At 36.1% G+C, this 21,395-nt stretch overlaps 2 protein-coding genes across 7 annotated transcripts in view; both read left to right on the forward strand.

The window, feature by feature from the left end:
• The window catches only part of LOC127933857 (protein bicaudal D homolog 1-like), a 29,265-nt gene extending 16,356 nt beyond the window's left edge, over positions 1-12,909 (forward strand). The window contains exons 5-9 of one of the 4 annotated variants that reach the window (XM_052530882.1): positions 3,129-4,238; positions 4,331-4,482; positions 5,452-5,662; positions 10,418-10,503; positions 11,032-12,909. In XM_052530882.1, the coding sequence (XP_052386842.1) occupies positions 3,129-4,238; positions 4,331-4,482; positions 5,452-5,662; positions 10,418-10,503; positions 11,032-11,143 (1,671 nt within the window). In that variant the 3' untranslated portion in view covers positions 11,144-12,909. Of the gene's footprint in view, positions 1-3,128; positions 4,239-4,330; positions 4,483-5,451; positions 10,504-11,031 lie in introns of all 4 variants that reach the window. The other 3 variants (XM_052530883.1, XR_008147589.1, XM_052530884.1) reach the window with 3 other exon arrangements.
• A 661-nt stretch (positions 12,910-13,570) lies between these two features.
• Positions 13,571-21,395, forward strand: part of LOC127934164 (FYVE, RhoGEF and PH domain-containing protein 4) — a 48,333-nt gene continuing 40,508 nt past the window's right edge. Inside the window, exon 1 of one of the 3 annotated variants that reach the window (XM_052531354.1) lies at positions 13,571-13,869. In XM_052531354.1, coding sequence (XP_052387314.1) covers positions 13,779-13,869 — 91 coding nt within the window. In that variant the 5' untranslated portion in view covers positions 13,571-13,778. Of the gene's footprint in view, positions 13,870-18,915; positions 19,674-21,395 lie in introns of those variants that run through there. The other 2 variants (XM_052531355.1, XM_052531356.1) reach the window with 2 other exon arrangements.

Consider the following 21,395-nt stretch of genomic DNA (forward strand, 5'->3'; position numbering starts at 1 on the left):
AAAATACTTTAGGTAGAAAGAGTTTGCAGTGTAAATTTGAGTGTAGGAAAGACCATTTCTGTAAGTGCAATAGTCTATTTTGTCCTTTGAGAGGCTACTGTCATGTTGATTACCATTATGAGTGAGTGCATTTTGCCGGTCTCTGTAAAAGCAGGACACAGTAATGTATTTGTATGTGCATGTACTGTACCACAGGCATATTCAGCAAGACAGCATGGGACAAGAATAGAAAATCTGCCAGTGCAGACACGGAAACATAGAGAGCATCAGCTGCTTAAAGGAGCATCACACAGCAAATCAGACAAAATAATTATGACACAATAATTGCAGTGAATGTAGCTTGGTGTTATTGTCGATTCATTGGTAGATGTAAAAAAAAAAGAGAGAGATAACAGTTAAGGGCATTTCCCATGACAATGCTAGTTAATGAATTTGTGAGCTGTGTCCCTATGGTTGCATCTTTTATAGTTGAAGATGAAGATGAAAACATAATCATTAATGGAAACTTTCTTATTACCAAATACAGCATATTAGTTATATAACTGACAGTCTAGTTATATAACAATAGCCATTATAAAAGTGTAGTAAGTTTGTACATTTGGAAATAACCACAAGCAAACAATTCAGTCAGAAGTGGAAAATCAGTGCTCTAGAGAGTACAGGATTTAATTAATACAAATAAAAAGATATAAAAATTAACTTTGCCCTAAAGCCAAATTGATTTGAACAGGAACAAGTACTAGATTAATGAGACCAAAGATTGCCTGTTTAATGTAACCAACATTGATTAAACCTATGTACATGGTGTAACACTATTAATTATCATTTATTAAAATCTCTCATTTGCATTTTAAGGTAATTAATTATATATATATATATATATCTGTAATGATACATTAAAAACGCTATAGCCATTTAGTCATATATGATATAAAAAACAGCTATATAACCACACATAAATTTATACATTTATCCAAATAGATAAATTTCATAAATTTCATAAACTGTATTGTATAACATGTTTGCACCCAATGGACTCCTCTGGGGAATGTGGCTGTAGTAATGCTTTCTCTAGCTGTGTGAGATTGCCATTAAATACATAGCCAAGAGACTGCTATTTCAGCATCCAGTTGCACAAAGTAGTTGCCATAATATTTGTTTCTTGTTTCCTCACCCTTCAAGCTACTGTAATTGTCTGGCATTTATTCAGAAAAAAAGTGTTTCCCCATCCACCATTGTTTACTTTTTAAATGTCCAAACCCAATTCCAAAAAAGTTTGGACACTGTACAAATTGTGAAGAAAAGAGGAATGGAATAATTTACGGATCTCATTCACTTGTATTTTATTCACAATAGAATATAGATAACTTATGAAATGTTGAAAGTGAGACATTTTGAAATGGCATGCCAAATATTGGCACATTTTGGATTTCAGTAGAGCTACACATTCCAAAAAAGTTGGGACAGGTAGCAATAAGAGGCCGGAAAAGTACATATAAGGATCAGCTGGAGGACCAATTTGCAACTTATTAGGTCAATTGGCAACATGATTGGGTATAAAAAGAGCTTCTCAAGAGTGGCAGTGTCTCTCAGAAGTCATGATGGGCAGAGGATCACCATTTCCCCCAATGCTGCGGCGAGAAATAATGGAGCAATATCAGAAAAGAAGTTTCTCAGAGTTATTATTATTTGAAGTTATCATCATCTACAGTGCATAATATCATCCAAAGATTCAGAGAATCTGGAAAAATCTCTGTGCGTAAGAGTCAAGGCCGGAAAACCATACTAGATGCCCGTGATCTTCGGGACCTTAGACGGCACTGCATCACATACAGCAATGGTACTGTAATGGAAATCACAACATGGGCCCAGGAATACTTCCAGAAAACATTGTTGGTGAACACAATCCACTGTGCTATTCCCCGTTGCCGGCTAAAACTCTGTAGGTCAAAAAAGAAGCCATATCTAAACATGATCCAGAAGCGCAGGCTTTTTCTCTGGGCTAAGGCTCATTTAAAATGGACTGTGGCAAAGTGGAAAACTGTTCTGTGGTCAGACGAATCAAAATTTGAATTTCTTTTTTGGAAAACTGGGATGCCATATCATCCAGACTGAAGAGGACAAGGACAACCCAAGTTGTTATCATCGCTCGGTTCAGAAGCCTGCATCTCTGATGGTATGGGGTTGAATAAGTGAGTGTGGCATGGGCAGCTTACACATCTGGAAAGGCACCATCAATGCTGAAAGGTATATCCACTAGAACAACATATGCTCCCATCCAGGCGTCGTCTCTTTCAGGGATGTCCTTGCATTTTCCAACATGACAATGCCAGACCACATACTGCATCAATTACAACATCATGGCTGTGTAGAAGAAGGATCCGGGTACTGAAATGGCCAGCCTGCAGTCCAGATCTTTGACCCATAGAAAACATTTGGCGCATCATAACGAGGAAGATACGACAAAGAAGACCTAAGACAGCTGAGCAACTAGAAGCCTGTGTTAGACAAGAATGGGACAACATTCCTATTCCTAAACTTAAGCAACTTGTCTCCTCAGTCCCCAGACATTTGCAGACTGTTATAAAAAGAAGATGGGATGCCACACAGTCGTAAACATGGCCTTGTCCCAACTTTTTTGAGATGCGTTGATACCATGAAATTTAAAATCAACTTATGTTCCCCTTAAAATTATACATTTTCTCAGTTTAAACATTTGATATGTCATCTGTGTTGTATTCTGAATAGAATTTTGAAATTTGAAACTTCCACATCATTGCATTCTGTTTTTATTCACAATTTGTACAGTGTCCCAACTTTTTTGGAATCAAGTTTGTATTTCCTTTTGTCCTTTTTGGCAAATCTTCAGTAAGAAATCGATAGCGTTTCACTATCTCAGCCTCAGGTGTTAGATGGCTGACCTTTCTGATACAATGAGTGATCAGAAAGCAATTAAGCAGCAGTTGAGTTTAATGACAGGTCTGCAGTTATGCTAAATTTGTAACGAGCAAGCTAACACACCTAGCTGTCACAACTGTCTATAAGTTTTATAAGCACATCAAGTTAAATATATTCCATGTTTTCTAGCAAAAGTATTGAAACAAACTGTGTATCATCTTGTTCACTAGGTTGAGCGAGAGAAGGCGGTTCTACTTACCAACCTGCAGGAGACTCAAACTCAACTGCAGCACACACAGGGCGCTTTAACTGAGCAGCACAGGCGTGTTCACCGGCTTACGGAGCGCTTCAACTCTATGAAGCGTCTCTACAGCGACAAGGAGTTTGACACAGAGGAGTCCGAGAAGAGCGTCGGGCCCATTAACGGTTGCTGCGATTATGAGGCAGACATCAATGGAATGGAGCTTCTGGAGTGCAAATACAGAGTTGCCGTGACTGAAGTAATTGACTTGAAGGCGGAGCTTAAGGTTTTGAAGGAAAAATATAACCAGTCTGTGGAGAACCAATCAGAAGAGAGCAACCACGGTGAAGGGAAGGTCCAGGCTCTTGAAGAACAAGTGAAACGGTTGGAGAAAGCCTGGCGCGAGAGTCGCGAGCGGCTTCTCGGTCTGGAAGCGGAGCTCCGGTGTGCTTCTGTCATGGCTGGCGAAAGTAACAGCATGCTGAACACAGCTCAGGACGAGCTGGTTACGTTTAGCGAGGAACTCGCTCAACTCTACCACCATGTCTGCTTGTGCAACAACGAAACTCCTAACCGTGTTATGCTGGACTACTACCGTCAGAGCCGGGTCACACGTAGTGGCAGTCTCAAAGGCCCTGAAGACCCAAGAGCCTTGCTTTCTCCACGTTTAGCTCGCCGGATCGCTGCTGTTAACTCCTCAGATGTGTCCAAGAGTCCTCAAGACTCTCCATCAAAGGAACCCCTTGGAGAAGGAACTAAAGGGGAAGGAGGAAGTCCCAACAAAACCCCGTTTGGTTCACCAATCAATGGTTCATCTCTCTCTCCCTCCCCAGTGCCAGAAACAGGTGATCTCCGTCGCGAACCCATGAACATCTATAACCTCAACGCCATCATCCGTGACCAGATCAAGCACCTGCAGAAAGCCGTGGACCGCTCGCTCCAGCTGTCCAAGCAGAGGGCTGCGGCACGAGAGTTGGCACCCATCCTCGATAAGGACAAAGAGCTCTGCATGGAGGAGATCCTGAAACTCAAATCCCTCTTGAGCACCAAAAGAGAGCAGATTGCTACATTGCGTCTTGTCCTGAAAGCTAACAAACAGGTAAGAAGGCCACGTTTATGTCTTATGTTGTGTTTGGTCTCAAATAAAAGCATATATAACAGAGCTTGGTATGTTCTAAAATGTGTTTCTAGACTGCCGAGGGGGCCCTTGCAAACCTGAAGAGTAAATATGAAAATGAGAAGTCCATGGTGACGGAGACAATGATGAAGCTTAGAAATGAACTAAAGGCCCTCAAAGAAGATGCAGCCACCTTTTCTTCACTGAGGGCAATGTTTGCCACAAGGTGCGTTTATCAGCCCTTATCTGATTTAATGTTATTGAGGACATCCAAATTGGAATAGTTTGTTTTTTTAATACACGTTCATGATTCATCAAAAATGTTTTATAAGCGTAATCTTTCATCAAAATGTAACTGCTTGCTCCACCACTAAATCTAAACTATTTACTGTTCAGCTGATATCACCTAGGTCAGAATAGTGTTATTTAATAGCTAAAGAGCCATTTAGTTATTGTTACAGGTAGGGATGGAAATTAGTTCAGATTCTAAATCCTATAAACGATTCTGTCTCCTTAATGATTCCAATAACGATCCTTTTAGTACTTTTACACCATGTCTACACTGAATGCGACTGTTCCCATTTTTTCAATGTTACTACTTGTTTCAAAATAAGTACTTTCAAAAATAACATTCCCGTAATGTTTACATGTTCTCTTGTTATAACATTTGTATAACTGATTCGTTTAAAACTGAACATTTCTAATGTTCAGACAACATTCAGAAATAATGTTTTCATAACAATGAAACTTCAGCAGAACTTTCTTAAGAACATATTTTTGTTAGCTGGGATGCGACTAAGATTATTTAAAAGTTTAACATTTTTTAAATTGTCTCAAAACGTGTTTTATTGATTTTATTGACTAAATGTATTTTTAAATGTGGCATAAATGCAATACAATTATTTAATTTAATACAATGATTCTTAATTAATTACAATATAATTTTTTTAAACTACTACTAAAAAATGTATAATATGTATCTTACTACACAGTGAATTTTTGACTGAATTGAACTGATGTTTTAGAGCCATTTGTTCAAGAATCCAATATACTTCAGATGGACAAAATCAAGTTCTTCGCCATATTTTTTAAAGCTGAATATTCTTTTTCACACTGAAATACATTATGGTAGTAAAAAATGTTGTGGTTTTCTTTAATAACTTAGTGGTGAGGTTCTCTCCCACTCTTTGTCTAGATGTGATGAGTACGTAACTCAGCTGGATGAGATGCAGAGGCAGCTGGCTGCCGCAGAAGATGAGAAGAAGACTCTGAACTCTCTACTACGAATGGCCATTCAGCAGAAACTGGCCCTCACCCAGCGCCTGGAGGACCTGGAGTTTGACCATGAGCAGTCGTACTGTGGCCGTGGAGGGAAAGTGACAAAAATTAAGAGCAGCCCTCAAAAAGTAAGTCATCGAACTGCACTCACTGCTCCCCCTAGCCCCACTGCATCGGTTTCAAAACCCCCTTTCTGTCTGTTCCAAAACAATATGGTTGCATCAGCCAGTAGCTCTCCTTCACTGGATGTCCCTGGTCCATCCTCCTCCTCCTGGACCTCGTCAGACCAGCCGTTTTTCCGTGGCCAGTCTCAGTGGAAACTGGGCACTCAAACTTTAGTTTTAGACCCCGAGATGCTAAGTATTGAGCTTTGTCGTAGTGGAGACTCTGATGCTCACGTTCCCAGATCTGCTCCTACTTCCCCCTACCGTTCTCCTGTCCTGGGCACTCGGCAACCGTTGCCACTTTCCGTGAGATATCGTCTGCGCTCCAATGTGACTCAATTCACACCTTCAGCTGCTTCAAGAACTTCTCTAATCCAGTCTGGGACTCCCAGAATCCCTAGTGGTGACCCTCAGTAGGTGACATGGTTTAAGGACAGACTGGTTTCCATTCTATGACTGCTTGGAGCATATGATTCAACTCAGGGGTAGATTTAGAGATTTTTTTACTGATATTATTCTGAACAGAATTATGTTTTCCCAGCTCTAGAAAGACACTATTGGTCAAAATGTAATCAAGATTTTTTTTTTAATGTTTTTGAAACAATTCTCTTATGCCCACCAAGGCTGCATTTTCTTTGTTCAAAAATACAGCAATATCAGTAATGTGGTGAAAAACTAGTACAATTTAAAATAACTCTCTATTTTAATACATTTTAAAATATAATGTATTCCTGTGATGGCAGAACTGAATTATCAGCATCATTTCTCCAGTCTTCAGTGTCACGTGATCCTTCAGTAATCATTCTGATGTGCTGATTTGCTGCCCAAGAAACAATTCTCATTATTATCAATGTTGTGCTGCTGCTTAACATTTTTGTGGAAACACTACAACATGGTACACTACCATTCAAAAGTTTGAGGTAAGATTTAAAAAGGATGGAATACTTTTATTCAGCAAGGATGCATTACATTTATAATGTTACAAAACAAAATTCAAATAAATACTATTCTTTCAAACTTTATATTCATCAAAGAATCCTGAAAAAAAAAAATATGACAGGGTTCACAAAAAATATTAATCAGCAGTTTTTTAACACTGATAACATTAAGAAATGTTTCCTAAGCACCAAATCAGCATATTAGAATGTTTTCTTCATTCTTCTAGAATGACTTCTTTTAGAATCATAAAAAATAGTAATCATTCCAAACTTTTAATTATTGGCTTTATGAGATCGTAGATTATTAAAATATTGTCTGGATATAAAAATATGTTTAAATAATAATAAAAAAAATTGCATTATGCTTGATGTCATTTTTTGCGGCCTGGGTAAGAAAGCTGTTTTTTGGCAAGCACAATTGTTGTGAATCTGCATCAGTAAGGACATGTATTTGGATCATACTGGAAGAATTACTCTGTAAAGCAGAACAGGTATTGATTGGTGCATGTTTCTATTCGAATATAATTCCTGCATGTTCGCTTCCATTTTATAGCTTGATGAAATGGGTGCTACGTACTGCATGCAAAGCAGTTAGTTTGTGTGATGGAGTTTCAGTTCTTTTTGCATTGGCTAATAGCACGTCTGCCATAACTACAGCGCCATCCACTGGCAATTACTTTGGCCTTTATGTAGTCATCAAGCCTTATGACTTGTGATAAAGTGCTAAATATTGAAATCATGAGTAGCAGCTTATGTATAATTATTACATTAAACTTATTTTATTATAAGATAAATGCAAACTGCTTTGCTAGCTAACAGTTAAATGCTCAGTTGAACTCAATGCACTCTGTATAGAGCAGAGCTATTCCTGGACACAGCATATGGCAGTGCAGGATCTGTCATATGCAAATGCAGAGACGTGTTCTTGCACATGGTGCCTGCTGCCCAGCTACTGCATTTCAATAAGCTCTAGAGTACAGAGCCACATCAAAGTGCCATTCATTATATCATGAGTCATTCTATGGAATGGGTGCCTGTTTAGTTTGATAAGGAAATTTTTAATGTCAATTTCTGGATGTTTTAAACATTCTTTTAGGCATATAATGTGTTTTAAGTTTTAATCAGTTGTCTTGTTCCATTTCAAATTAAATGTATGACTTTTAATGCATTTTATTAGGGTTAATATACAGTGGGTAACAGGGTTGAGAGTTTTAAGCCCTTTGATCATTACATGTTAATATTTATATATTATTATATATAATGTATTTTTCTGTAATATATTTTTGTTTCATTTTTTTAATTATCAGTTTTTTGGTTTTTATACAAAATAGTGGTAACTGTTTGAAAATGTAAGATTGTCCCTTGCTGACAAACATAAAAGAGCATAATATAAAGTTATGCAATGAGTTGTCAGGAAGAGTTCCTGAAAAGACTTTGCCATTATGATAACTTTTATTTATTTATTTATTTGAGTAAACTATTGGACAAGAAGAGTTCACTTTAATTTCAGATTAAGGATTTATATTATAGGATTTATTTAATTTAACTAAAATATATTGTTTTGTTCAACTCAAACAGCAATTAAGAAATGCTACTTTTTATTTACATATATTTCTTAATCAGAATGTAAATATTTGCTAAAATATCAAGGAGAATGGCAAAAAATGTATTCTTGACTAAGACTAAAGAAAAGAAAAATAAATAAAATAATATAACAGGAAATTTTCACACACACACAAAAAATTACATTAACAGATGACAGCTTTTAATGTGTCTCAAGTCATTTTTTACACATTTGTATATAAAGTGTATATATTATACTGCAAGTATAATGTGTACAGTATGTATTAAAAAACGGCACTCGTTTTGTAGAAAGACCTTCACCTTTAAGAACCTTTGGGCGAAAAAGCATTTGACAAGGTCAGCAGTTAAAGATTGTTCAGAACATTGTGTTAGCATTGCTCATGCAAGGCTCACAGAGATTAAGTTCATAGCTGTTACATTTACATGTATAGACAAGTCTCTGGATTATTATATTTTTCTTTATTTTTTTTTTTCTAGGAGTGATCTGAGATTTCAGTGTAATATTGCTGATTCCTGTGCCTTGCTTAAAGACATGTTATATATATTATGTATGATGTTGTTTGGAATTTTACTTTAGTGTAATGGAAACCAGTCTGATCCACTTCACCGGTGTCACGAAGACCCAACATTATAGAATGCAGTGCCACTTGACCATTTTATTCCCACTAAATTTACGAAGGTTTAACAATTTGTTTTAATAATTGTTCTAATTACAACAGTCATAATTTTCAACTATCGTAATGTGACATAATGTAAATGCATCACATTCCTGAGGTGTGACACTTCTATAGGTTTTTTTTTTTTTTTAAACAGTTTTCAACTGTCAGTATATTGTATCATAAAAACAATCTTTATTTTTCCTTTTAATGAGCAATGGATGCTTCCATCTGCCTGCAGGAGTCAGTGTTTCCACATTTCACATCCTTTGCTCATTACTGGATTTGTTAAATGCTGTTTTGCCCAAGGTGACAAAGACATATACCAACCACAGAGCAGTAGTTTCCTTCTGATAAAAATTTTATTAAATTACATTTATGACTCTGGAGCTGTAGATAGCTATAATTGTTTGCACTATGAACATGGTTATGTCATAATACATTTCTACAAACAACTAACCCAGTACACGCAGAAACTGTAGAGCCACATCTTAAAAAGCACATAAAATAAGTGCATAGCAACACCCTGACAAACACCCTCACATCATCCTAAAAACTACTCAAATTGTAATGGAAAAAAAAAAAATCTTGTTATTACAAATTTCCATAGATTGCTCCAAATGTGTATATGTGCTCTTAGCTAGACAACATCAAATATAATGTTTTAAATATGACTTTTTGACTTGTTAAATGTGTAAACGCATGTGTATTTGCAAGCTCCCATTAACAAAGCAGCAACGCAGTTTGTCATTTGCACCTGCATACACTACTTTTTTAAAAGTTTGAGATCAGAGATTTTATTTTATTTATTTTTAAGAGATTAATACTTTTAGGATATATTAAATTGATCTAAATGAAATTAAGGACATTTATTATGTCACAAAATATTTCTGTTTCGAATAAACGCTGCTTTTTTTCATCAGAAAATCTTGGGTAAAAAGTATGACACTTTCCGTGGAAATATTAAGCAGCACAACTGTTTTCAGCAATAATAATAATTAATGTTTTTAGAGCACCAAATCAGCATTTTAGAACGATTCCTGAAGGATCATGTGGCACTGATGACCGGAGAAAATATAAGGAATACATTTTATCTTAAAATATTTGAAATAGAATACAGTAATTTTAAACTGTAGTAATATTTCACAATATTACTGCATTGTTTGATCAAATAAATGCAGCATTGGTGAACATAAGAACTCAATTTTACTGCCCCAAACTTTTGAGAAGTAGTGTATCTCTGTTTAACAAACTGAAGGTGATACCACCTTGCTTTTCTTTCCATCTATACCTACCATGCCTCATGAATGCACATGAATATAGGCAGCTGATTATTTGTAATAATTTTTCTCATTCTATATGCGCTATCTGTTCATTTTGCATGTGATTCTGCTTTAGATTAACACACAGAATCACGCCCAAACGTTAGAGCATTGCAGCCATTTCCAGCTTCGTTCACTTCGCATCTCTGTGCCCATCTCTGTCTGTGTTTGTGTCACTAACCCTGATTGTCACACCTCTGTATATGTCTAATTTATCAGTCTCTCTTAGATTGTCAGCAGCCTGCTGGCTCAGTACCGCCAACCTCCCCACAACTGAGGCGTGGGAGGGCATCCACGGGCCACAGGTAACCCGTCCTTTAGAGAAACTCGCACGCTACTGTTTTCTCTCTCACTCTCTTTCTAAAAAAAAAAAAAATGTCACGTAGGCTCACGCATTCACAAATAATAATGTGAACAGCAGCACCCACTTCCTCACACTTTTCCAATACAATTGATATACACTACCAGTCAAAAGTGTGTCTTTAAGGTTTTTCACGTATTTAAATAAAGCCTCTTGAAGTATACAAAAATAACACTGAGATGCCCAGCATCCTTTCATCACCCTCTCATCCTTAGTTGTCGAATTTAGACAACGCTCTTTTCGTCCCATACTACTTTGCCTCTTAAAAGCTACTTTCTTTAGAATGTGCCCCTGTGTGTCTGTCAAAAGGGAGTTAATGTTCGTGTCTGTATCAGTGAATTGTGCTTTTTTTCTATATCACCGTTGCGCCAGTTTAATAGGAAACAGGATGTGGCGATTTCACTTTACACCTACTCATCGCCACTGTTTCTGTTTTCTCTCCCTTCTGCCTGTGTCGCTTGTGTCTTTGTAGTCCTAATGTGTTGTTAGCTCTTCAAGAGGACCTGATGACTGCGGCCAACACCAGACTTCCATGCGATCCTTTCAACTGTCTGGCCCATCATTCTCATTTTTTTGGCCCTTAGCCTCTTATCGTTGGACTCCTCACAGACACAGATGAAGGGGGTGGAGCATATCAGTCAATCATGACCTCCAGCCAATCAGATGCTCCAGAGGAGCCCGCACAGTCACCGAAATTGGATGAATTATTTAGTGATGCATATTGTAAGTATTAATTATCATCTCGAGTGAGATGAGATCAAACAGAAATGGACTGATTTATACCTATTTATTTCACTATTTATTGCTTTATTTATTTGTGTTTTTGTTTATTTAAGAATATGTGTTTTGTGTCTGACTGTTTTACTATGAATATGATTTTGAATATGAATGCAGCTTTTCTTAGAAATACACTTTTATTTTAATTATATCAATTAATGTTTTAATTACATCAACCCAGGAGTAATATTATGGTGCAAGGAGACTTTTTATCAGTCAGAATTAATATCTTTGACGCACAAAAAAAGTGTGACATGAAAGAAAGATGTGTTTGCAGAGTTGAAGAGAGGTGACTGGATTATTGAGAAACATGTACACATAATTTTCATCAAGTAGAAACAACATCAGTGAGATATTTGTGTGACTTTGATTTTGACCTTCAAGCTCCTGATGTGATTGAGTTTAGCTAATCTTAGCTTCTTTAACGTCTTTGCACATGGAATTTGTTTCTTTTGTCATTTTTTTAACAGTTTATTGCAATGCATAAAGATTATATTTTATACCTGAATTATCTTTTTTTATTGCCGAATTGATGTCAGATAAGTCTTTCAGGATTGAGTGGACATATAGGCCTAGTTCAGGGCCTATTTTTTTGAGGGAATAGAGTTATAGCTTGAGTGAGGCTTGATCCAAGTGCACTGCTAAATTTGAACATGAAGTGGGTTTATTATTCTCAGTTCTGCTCCAAAGACAGCATACAAGCCCTATTTACTGTATCCCATATTCACTAGAACCTCTTTACATATCTCCTTCTCTCTTTTATTTTCTTTTATCTTTAAGTTATATCCAACCTTTACCCTATATATAGCACAAACACATTTATCTATGCATTTAAAAAAAAGGCACAGGATCATTTTAATGTAATTTGGACATCTGTCCTCCAACTGCACCATGATTTGTACCAGCAGGACATGGATAAATATCAGATGTCATTGTTTGTATACAGCAGCAAACCACAAAAACACATTTTCAGTCTTGCTGATTGACTGAAAGGTTATTGATGGAGTTAGATGAAGAATCTATCAGACGCTTCTCAAAGCATAACTGTATCTATTGTGGAACGAGAACAAAGATAGTCTGTTTAATGACATGCAAAGAAGGATATATGGCAACAATGGTTTTATTCACAATCTCTCTTAGCTCCCAGTTCTCAGTTTCTGTTCAGTAGAACCCATTCATTTGGCGTTTTAGACTGTACCCATTTCTTATTGAGTATTTCCAATGAGTTTCAGTGTTATTAACTACACATTGTGGTAGATTTGTTGCATCTTAAGTGTAATTTACTGAGTAACACCATCAATGTCAGATGGTGTGTACTGGTGAAAGTATGATCTTGCTGCAGGATTTTTAATGTGTACAGCTACAGTCATGAGCCACATACTTTTCTTTTAAGTAAAATTAAAAAACAATATTAGTTTTATATAGTCCTGTCCTGATTATTTGACGATTAACATTATTTGACGATGTGTGTAAAAGGTTTTGTGTGCACAATGTAGTAGCGCGTCATAGCTTACATTTGTCTTTGCACCTTATATCAACGTCTAGTAAGGAAAAAATAAACAAATAATTAAGACATTGTAATTTTGTCATTATTATACATATATATATATATATATATATATATATATATATATATATATATATATATATATATAGTTTGATCTTTTAATTTGTATTGGTCCCAATCAACGTTATTCAAGTGGTAGTTCCGATCCTCTAATTTGATTGGCTAAGCGGTGTTCAGATAACTCAATGAGGTCATATGTTTTTTTTTTTTTTTATTCTTTTGTAGTTACTATACAGTTGTTTAATGCAGATACAGTAACCCAAGATTAAATTATGCAGCAGTAAATTGGATCACTAAGTGATTTCAAGTCAAAATAAAGTAGGAGGTCAAAAATGAATGCCTAACCCTACTGAACTTAATAATGTATTCATTTATATTTTTTTTTATTTTTATTTCATAAACTTTGATCGTTTTATTAATTATTATTATTATTATTTTACAGTTACAGTTCTTCGGTGCAGATAATCCCCAGGCAAAGAGTCAAAATTCGCCATAACACCGGTTCTCCAATTTCACTGGCTAAGCAGTGTTTAGGTAAACTGATTCAAACGATTCGACTCACTGAGATGAATCAAAGAGGTCGGCGAGTCAAAATATACAGTAGGCGGTCAGAGCACAGAGGAAATGACAGGACTGGGCCAATCTTGCTATCAGAGCTCTTGGGATGGTGACTTGCTCAGAACAGTGTACTACTGTAAGAGCCCGGGAATCTGAAGAAAATACTAAACGAAGCATTTCGCTTTACTTTTGCATAACTCTGCAGGGTTATTTTTACGGTTGCAGACGCTTGTTAAGACATGGACCGAGATGCTGCGTGGACGTAAAACAACCGTTATTTAAAGGTCTTTTAAATGTTGTAATGAGGTAACAAAAACATGAGTGAACTGAGGAGAAACGCTATCCGGAGGAAGACAAAGCCGAAGCGGAGAGCAGGCTTCCCGGTGAAGAAATGCCCGGAATCCGCAGGTGAGTGAAGCGGTCAGGTGAGCGCGGATAGTCGGCTTATGGGCTTATCCTCCTCGTGCCAAACGTCCAAAACACTGGAAGCATTTGTTCCAGTGAAACAGTTACGCTGTCAGGCCTTTGAGTGTTCTCTACGCAACTTAAAGAACACATTGAATGGTCATTTGTTGAAATATTTCGGTCCGCCTGTAAATGTAAGAAATGGCAACATGTGACAGCGACAGTTCACACCATACTTGAAATGATTTTTAAAAGTTTCTAATGTGGGCTATATAACCAAAATTCTATGCCATGATATGAGTAATTAAATTACTCCCACTAAAAGCTGCGACCATTTTTTATTTATTTTTTTATTACATATTGTAGTTATTATTAACGATTGACACATTGTATCGCCTCCACGATATGATGTAGCCTATCGTCATCTCTATCAGACCTTGAGACCATGGTATTACCTACAAAATATTTTCATATTTGATTTATTGCATTCATATTTTATAAATATATTTGACATTCTGATAAACATAAAGGTCTAGCATACGATAAGTAAACAACACCGTGAAGTTATGAAGGAGGTCCTTTTGGAATGAATTTTGGAGTGAAGTGCTAGATCAAAATGAAAGCCATTATGAAAAGCCTTTGATGAAATATTTATTTCGCAACATGGCCAAATTTTTTTTTGTAACATCTACTTTCGATGGATCTTTTTATTTCTCAGTTTTAATATAAAACCAGCTCTTCATGCTTCCAATCTTTTCATGCTCAAGTTCATCATCGTGGGTTGCCTTAATCTCTGACAGCACACAAGAGATTTGACAAAATGTGGAAAATGCATTGGAATCCATGCCAGACTCCATTATCTACCATAGAAGATAGCTCTGTTTGTACTGAAAGTTCAGGATATGAGTGTGAACAAGTCCCAACTGGTTGTGTTACAGTGTTTGCAATAGTGCCATGTCTCATCTCTGACTATGAGCCAGCCTTCATAATTCCGTAGCTTTAGGATAACTAATGTGCAGGTGTACTGCTGTTATACTTTCCAGTCTATTAGATATTTCAGGTTTATTTAGTCAGTCTGTGTTTCGTAATAACAGCCTATAGTGTCAATACTACTCTGCCTGGCACAGCACAGCCACTGATGTTAAAAAAGTCAATCGGTGCCATAGACTCCAGTGTGTCTGTGACTGGGTAAATGAAAGGCAGATTTTGCCTTTCAATGACAGCAAAAGATTGCAGTTCTTCAGATAATTTTCCATCTGTATTTGGTTTTAAGGTTTAATTTGTTGTGTTGTTTAAGTTGAGCAAAGAGTTTTAAAAAAATCAACGTGATTTATTTTCTCTATAATACAATATTTATCCTTAAGGCCAGTCCTTGTTACTGTCTTATTAAAGATGCTGCAGAAAAAGATCTTACCAATCCACTATCCTTCAAACCAGTGTCTTACCTGTTTGTCAGCTAGACGTTTTAAATCATTAAAAAAATAAAAATACTATGATCTCTTTTTCTTGCATATATTTTAATAAGTATGAGTCAGATTTAGCATTTTTATCAATTTTTACATGAATATATCTGTTACCCTGTATGACCATGCAACATTGTCACCAATATTTTTACATTTTATTTTCACAAAAATTATTTGAAACATTAAAGCAGACACTTTACTTGCATTTAATATGCGTTCTATTTATATAAACATTCAACAATCTCACATCTCCTCAAAATCAGGCTCCCGGAGATTTTGAATGCTGTGTTGTTGTATTTTGTGCAGATTTATCTTTAATTAGACATGTATATGGTAATGTGATCTATCATGTTAATGAATATGCACGATATTTTCATTGTGGGCAGTTCTAAATACAGTGAATATATATTACAAATTATGCCGAATTTTGTATGCATTTTAAGAATACTTTTTCCACCAACTTGTAAAAATGCACAACACAGCTGTATGCTGCTTAAAAGACGCGCTCTGACGTAAACAAGAACGCATGAGAAGCACATGGGGAGACGCCAGTGAGAGATACGCTGAATGAAAGCACATTCACTCTCTGACAGCAGATGGCGCTAAACTGCAGAAAATGCAGCCGTTGTCCGTCACTCTCTCGAGATTGGACAAAATGCAGCGGTAAATTAGCAGAATAATGTCAGCTACTTCACAGCCTGGTAACGTTAGCATTTTTCTCCGCTCATACCACATCCTTGAAAATCCTCGTTTATATGACTTCCCGCCGTTTGTAGATACTTGTTTGATGTTTAAATTCTTTAATTGGCAATTTATCCTTATTTCTGCGACAAATGAATGGTATTTCTTTCAATGACACGATAGAATTAATCTGCGCTAACATAACGTTCGCCGTGATGTCGATCAAGTTCAACTGACAAAGGCATAGCTGTCCCCATCTTTCAGTGTTTTTTTTTTTTTTTTTTCACATTTAATAAGGATACTAAAAGTGGTTTTTCATTTATTTCTTATTGTTAAAATTCTAAATAGTTTTTAAATATTATTGGATGTCACTGTTCCCACCAGTCGTTGCAAAAGTTAAGGTTACGCACGATGACGAAAGCATGCTAGGGCTAGCCTAAATTGGACTATTTAGAGGCAGCACAAACAGTCTTGAATAGTGAAAGCTAGAATGTAAAAGGAAAAAAAAAATCCCTCCCTTTCCTTTGGTGATGTGTCGCCCAATCGCCCTAATGGAGAAACCGCCACTGGTTAAAGTGATACCTATTAGTCCTTATAATTCTTTTGCACTTTAATCTGTGTAAAACTTTTAACTTTATATGTTTTTTTCTGTATTGCTTTATTGCATCGTTATTTTTGTTATAAGAAAAAACTTATTAAACATTTTATACTGTATTAAGACCAGTTTTTAAAAACCAAATTCCAACATTGTTATAATACTGTATACTGTGAGAAAGCATTAACAATTAATCGCAACATGAAAACTTTTTCCCTAATAGTTATCCTTATATATTATAGTTATCCCTAATTTTAATCCATTTCTGATGCCTGTGGTGTCAAACATTCCATAGCTGTTGTAAATTATATTCTATGACAGTGTTTAGTTTAATCTTCAACAAGAGAGATAAAAAAAAGGAAAATCAATAAATCAAGATTATAAGATCAAAAGTATTTCTTACTCTCTGAATCACTCTCATTAAATTTATAAACAATAATTATAAATATATAATACGACAATTATTGAAGCAATACTGAGAGGAAGAGCTAAATAAAGAAAGATAGGGGAAAAACACTGGCAGGAAAACAAAATAATTTTTTTCTCGAGTTCTCTGTTTATTAATAAAATCAGAAGCAAGGAAAGTGTGTACTTTTTATGAACAAGTGTGTCTGCTTGCATTTGAAAATACCAATCATGGCTTAGCTTTCTCTCAGTAGCTTAAGAAATTATTGAGCTGCTTTCATATTCCGCTCATTTTAACAATAGACATATTACATAAACAGAAAAAAGAACAGGGACCCTTGGGAGCTATTTCCTGAAGAAAAAAAATGCTAGTTAGAAACTAAATAGAAATGCTTTCCTCTTCAAAGTTTTGGGCTTAAAATAACTATGTTTTTGGAGTGGCCACTAACACAAATGTGTGCTGTTGTTAAAGTTAACTATTAATGTTCTGTCGTGCTTCACTGAATCTCATGCTTCCTCAGTTACACTGAAGTCAATGTTTTAGAAGTTCAGAGTCATAGTCAGGTGAGCCAGACCTGTTGTCATAATATCATCATAAGAGCTTATCAGACTTTATTTGGTTGTGATTGGTGTATACTGCAATAGCAGGGTTTTAGTTTGTGATGTGTGAGAGAGAGAGGGGCTATATATATCTCATGGATACACACCTTCCTTTATCCTCTAGTAAATATTTGAGGACAGGACACTGTAGGCCAGCCACATGAAATTAGACATAATTTCATCTATAACACTGAAATCTAGTCTAAAATAAATAGTCATATCTGCAAGGAATTTGCATTAATACCTAATCATTATGATTGTTTAATATGTATGTTTACTCTACAGATCTTTTCAGTTTGTCTCAGTAAAACATACAGTACATGTAGAAACACCCAGCAGGTGGCAGTATAATACCAAAAGGGTTTTGCAACCTCTTAACATTGTGTCCAGAACCTAATGGGCATTTATGAAGTTATTTCAAAATCGGAAATCAGGACTGCTTATATGTTACTGTAATTTATATATTTGTTTCTTTAAATGTTGCATATCAAGTTTTACTTTGTGAAGTAGTTAAAACTAACCTGGATTCTCTCATCTTTTAAAAGTGCTTGGTAATTTATAGCTAATTTAGCTCTTTTGAACTGTAGTGTATAAGATAAATAATTTAATAGTTCATTTAAGATCATTTGCTGAGCATTCACCTGAACAAAATCACCCAAAAAGTGACGTTTTAACAAAAACACATTTTTAAATAACATTCAGGGGAGGGGATGGGGTTAAGAGTTTGTTTACATGCATGGGATGGTCCTGTAGTGACGCACTTCCTGTCAGAGAGGGAAAATTCCTATTTAGGGTCTGATGACGGGACGGTGAGTTCCTATCTTGCCTATTATGAAACACACAATGCCCAGAAGACAGGGGTGTTGCAAGGTCTTGTGTTAGTCATATCATTCAGTAGGTAGTTGGATTAAAAAGATCTACGCCTGGTGTTGAAAAACCAGGAACAGTGACTCTAAAGGGTGTAGGATTTTAAAATCTAGCTCTCTGTAATTTCCTTCCTTTCATTTGTCTTCTTGACTATACAAATGTCAAGACCCTAGATTATTGATTTCACCCTTGACTCAAGTCTCACCCAGTTCAGATCTCTGCTCTGTTTACCTATGAGAATTAGTGATAGTTATGGAGCTTTACATAACCCGTGCCTCCGCCCAGGGCAGTCCTACCCATGCCCCTTTCCTCTTGATCAACTCAGCTTCTTAACAAACACTTGTAGATGACTGCAATTTCCTGATATTTGTCTGGAGTTTCCCCACTTGGGCTGGAGGGATGGGGCAATTTTGTAGTTCAAGCATCAAGCCTAGAACAGGCTCTTTCTTGGAGACATTATCCTCGAATGGCAACATAGACCAAACAACATGTATATTTCTCCAATTAACGTCAATTAATGAAGAATCATTGAAAAACTTGGAATCTTAACAGGATATTAGGATCCTTTTTCTTTTAAGTAAAAAGATTTCTGCCAAAATCTTTCATCTTTCATTAGGAAGACGTTTGGAGATTGTTTTGTTAACGGGACTGCTTTTTAGAGGTGAGCACAAGAGGGAATGAGAGAGGAAGTGGTGATACAGTGGATATTTTTGTCCATTCTACATCTACAGGAAGCCGGGCTTCATTTTCTTCCTCTTCTTTCTAGTCAGCCCTTTTGTGGAACCCCTGGATTCTTCCCTGCACTTCATTCAGTGTCTTTAACTCATTTTCTCTGTGTTGTAAAGTCTCGCTGATGGACAGTGATGGATTGTCTGGGCTCTGGCCTCAGGAAAGCTCTTCTCCACCACACTGCCTCCGGTAGGTGATCCAACGGTTCTCACTTTAATGAGCTTCAACATGCCAGAAATGAGACGTTTCACCGTGACTCTGGGAAAGAAAGTAGCGGTTGCTTGTCAGAGATTGGAGAGGAGGCTGTTGAAGGAACTCTGATTCTAACCCAGTTGAGATCGAAAAATGTATCTATTGATGCGTAGGAAAGCTTCATTCATGTAATCACCAAACAACATACAGGATCATGGGGAATGGATTAAGAAAAATTAAGCGTCGTCGGAAGTATTGTTTTTGGCCAGCTAAAGGTAATGTTCAGTTTCAGTAATTTTTCATGTATTGGTTGTCAACATAGTTTGGTGTTACATTTGAAGAGTAAATCTGTGTTAAGTGGATATTTCACCCAAAATAAATAAAAATGTATTTTACTCCTCCTCAACATTGTTCTAAAATGCAAAGAAACATATTTTGAAAAATGACTTTCTTCTTTTTCTTACATTGTTTGGACCCCACTGACTTTCATTGAGTGGACAAAACATTTAAACATTCTTCAAAATGCCTTCTTTTGTCTTCTTAAATTGCTGCATATAAAGAAAGTATGCCAGCTGTCTGGAGAAGTTTACTCTCTGTACAGGAGGGTGGGTTCAAATTATTCACCATCATATTCTGCCTAACACAGCGATTGTGAACCAATTATTGTTTAAAATTGTGATTGGTGACATCAACAGAAAAGGAAATTTGTTTCAGAAACAGAACAGTATAACAAAATATTACTAAGACAAAAATTCTCTGATAAACTGTTGAACAAGAGAATAAATAGCCCATATGTATTCCATGCGGCAGAAGAACTCATCAGCATGTTTCTTAATAGTTACACACAGTAATCCGTGCTGTTGTCCACAGACTGGTTTGTACTGAATTCAGTTTTCTGTTGAAATAATGCCTGCAACTGTTTCAGGACAACACATTCTCTCTCTTACACATGTCTTGTCCCGCCCATTTAAACTAACTCATAAGCATCTTTTCACTAATCTAAACCTCCGTGATTTATGGGTGGCTGGGCACCCAGACATCAGGTGTCAGGTAAATTTTTTTCAGCCATACTAAAGACAAAACATCTCCCCATGTGGCCAACATACAGACTACCAGTATAGCACAGACTTGAATTTGCAGGTCAGATATTTCTTTGCATAATAGAATGGTGGCACAGTATTTAAGACTGGTTATATGAGGATTGTGTGCGAAATCAGTTACCGACCCAAGCAGAAGAAAAGCACATGTCTCTTGAGATCTGGGAACCAGTATGCGCAAGTCCTCCAACCGTTCCGCTGGGCAGGAACTACTGGCCCATTGTTTTGTGTGTTTACATTGAGTTGTGGGTTTGTAAAGGTCTGGTCATGGCCTATTTAAAAAACCTCAGTTTATTATTTGACTTTCTAATCTGTTAGGAAGGAAGAGACTAAAGTTTTTTTTTAACACTAACAAAATCTGAGATTTACATATTGATTAATTACTGATAATATGATAATTAATGGTAATAAACCTTGTTAACTCTAGAGGGTTCTGGAAGGAAAAATCACATTAATTTTTTCTCTAAAGAGAAAATGATTTTGAGGGATTTACTTATCTACCATTACTGAGAAGTCAATTTAGTACTTCTAAAATTATTTTCACCAGAACAAAGTGTTTAGTATGTGTGGTAAGCTATTTAAGTATTTGTGAAGTATTACACAACCCAAAAACCATAAAAAATGGTTCACCCAGAAATGAAAATTTGCAGGCCCATCCACAGTGTAGATGTGTTTGTTTCTTCATCAGAACAGATTTGGAGAACTGGAGAAAGCAATTTTTTGGATTATTATGGACTCTGGTAGCAATGGTTTGAAGTTTAAAATGTCTTAATACTGGATTTATTTCTTACAAACACAGCTTTTAACTTAATCATGTTAACTGATGTACTGAAGTCATGACTACTTGTGGATTATTGTGATATTTTTATCAGCTGTTTGGATTCGGATTCTGACGGCACC

This window comes from Carassius gibelio, chromosome A18, assembly GCF_023724105.1.
Source record: "Carassius gibelio isolate Cgi1373 ecotype wild population from Czech Republic chromosome A18, carGib1.2-hapl.c, whole genome shotgun sequence".
NCBI lineage: Eukaryota > Metazoa > Chordata > Actinopteri > Cypriniformes > Cyprinidae > Carassius > Carassius gibelio.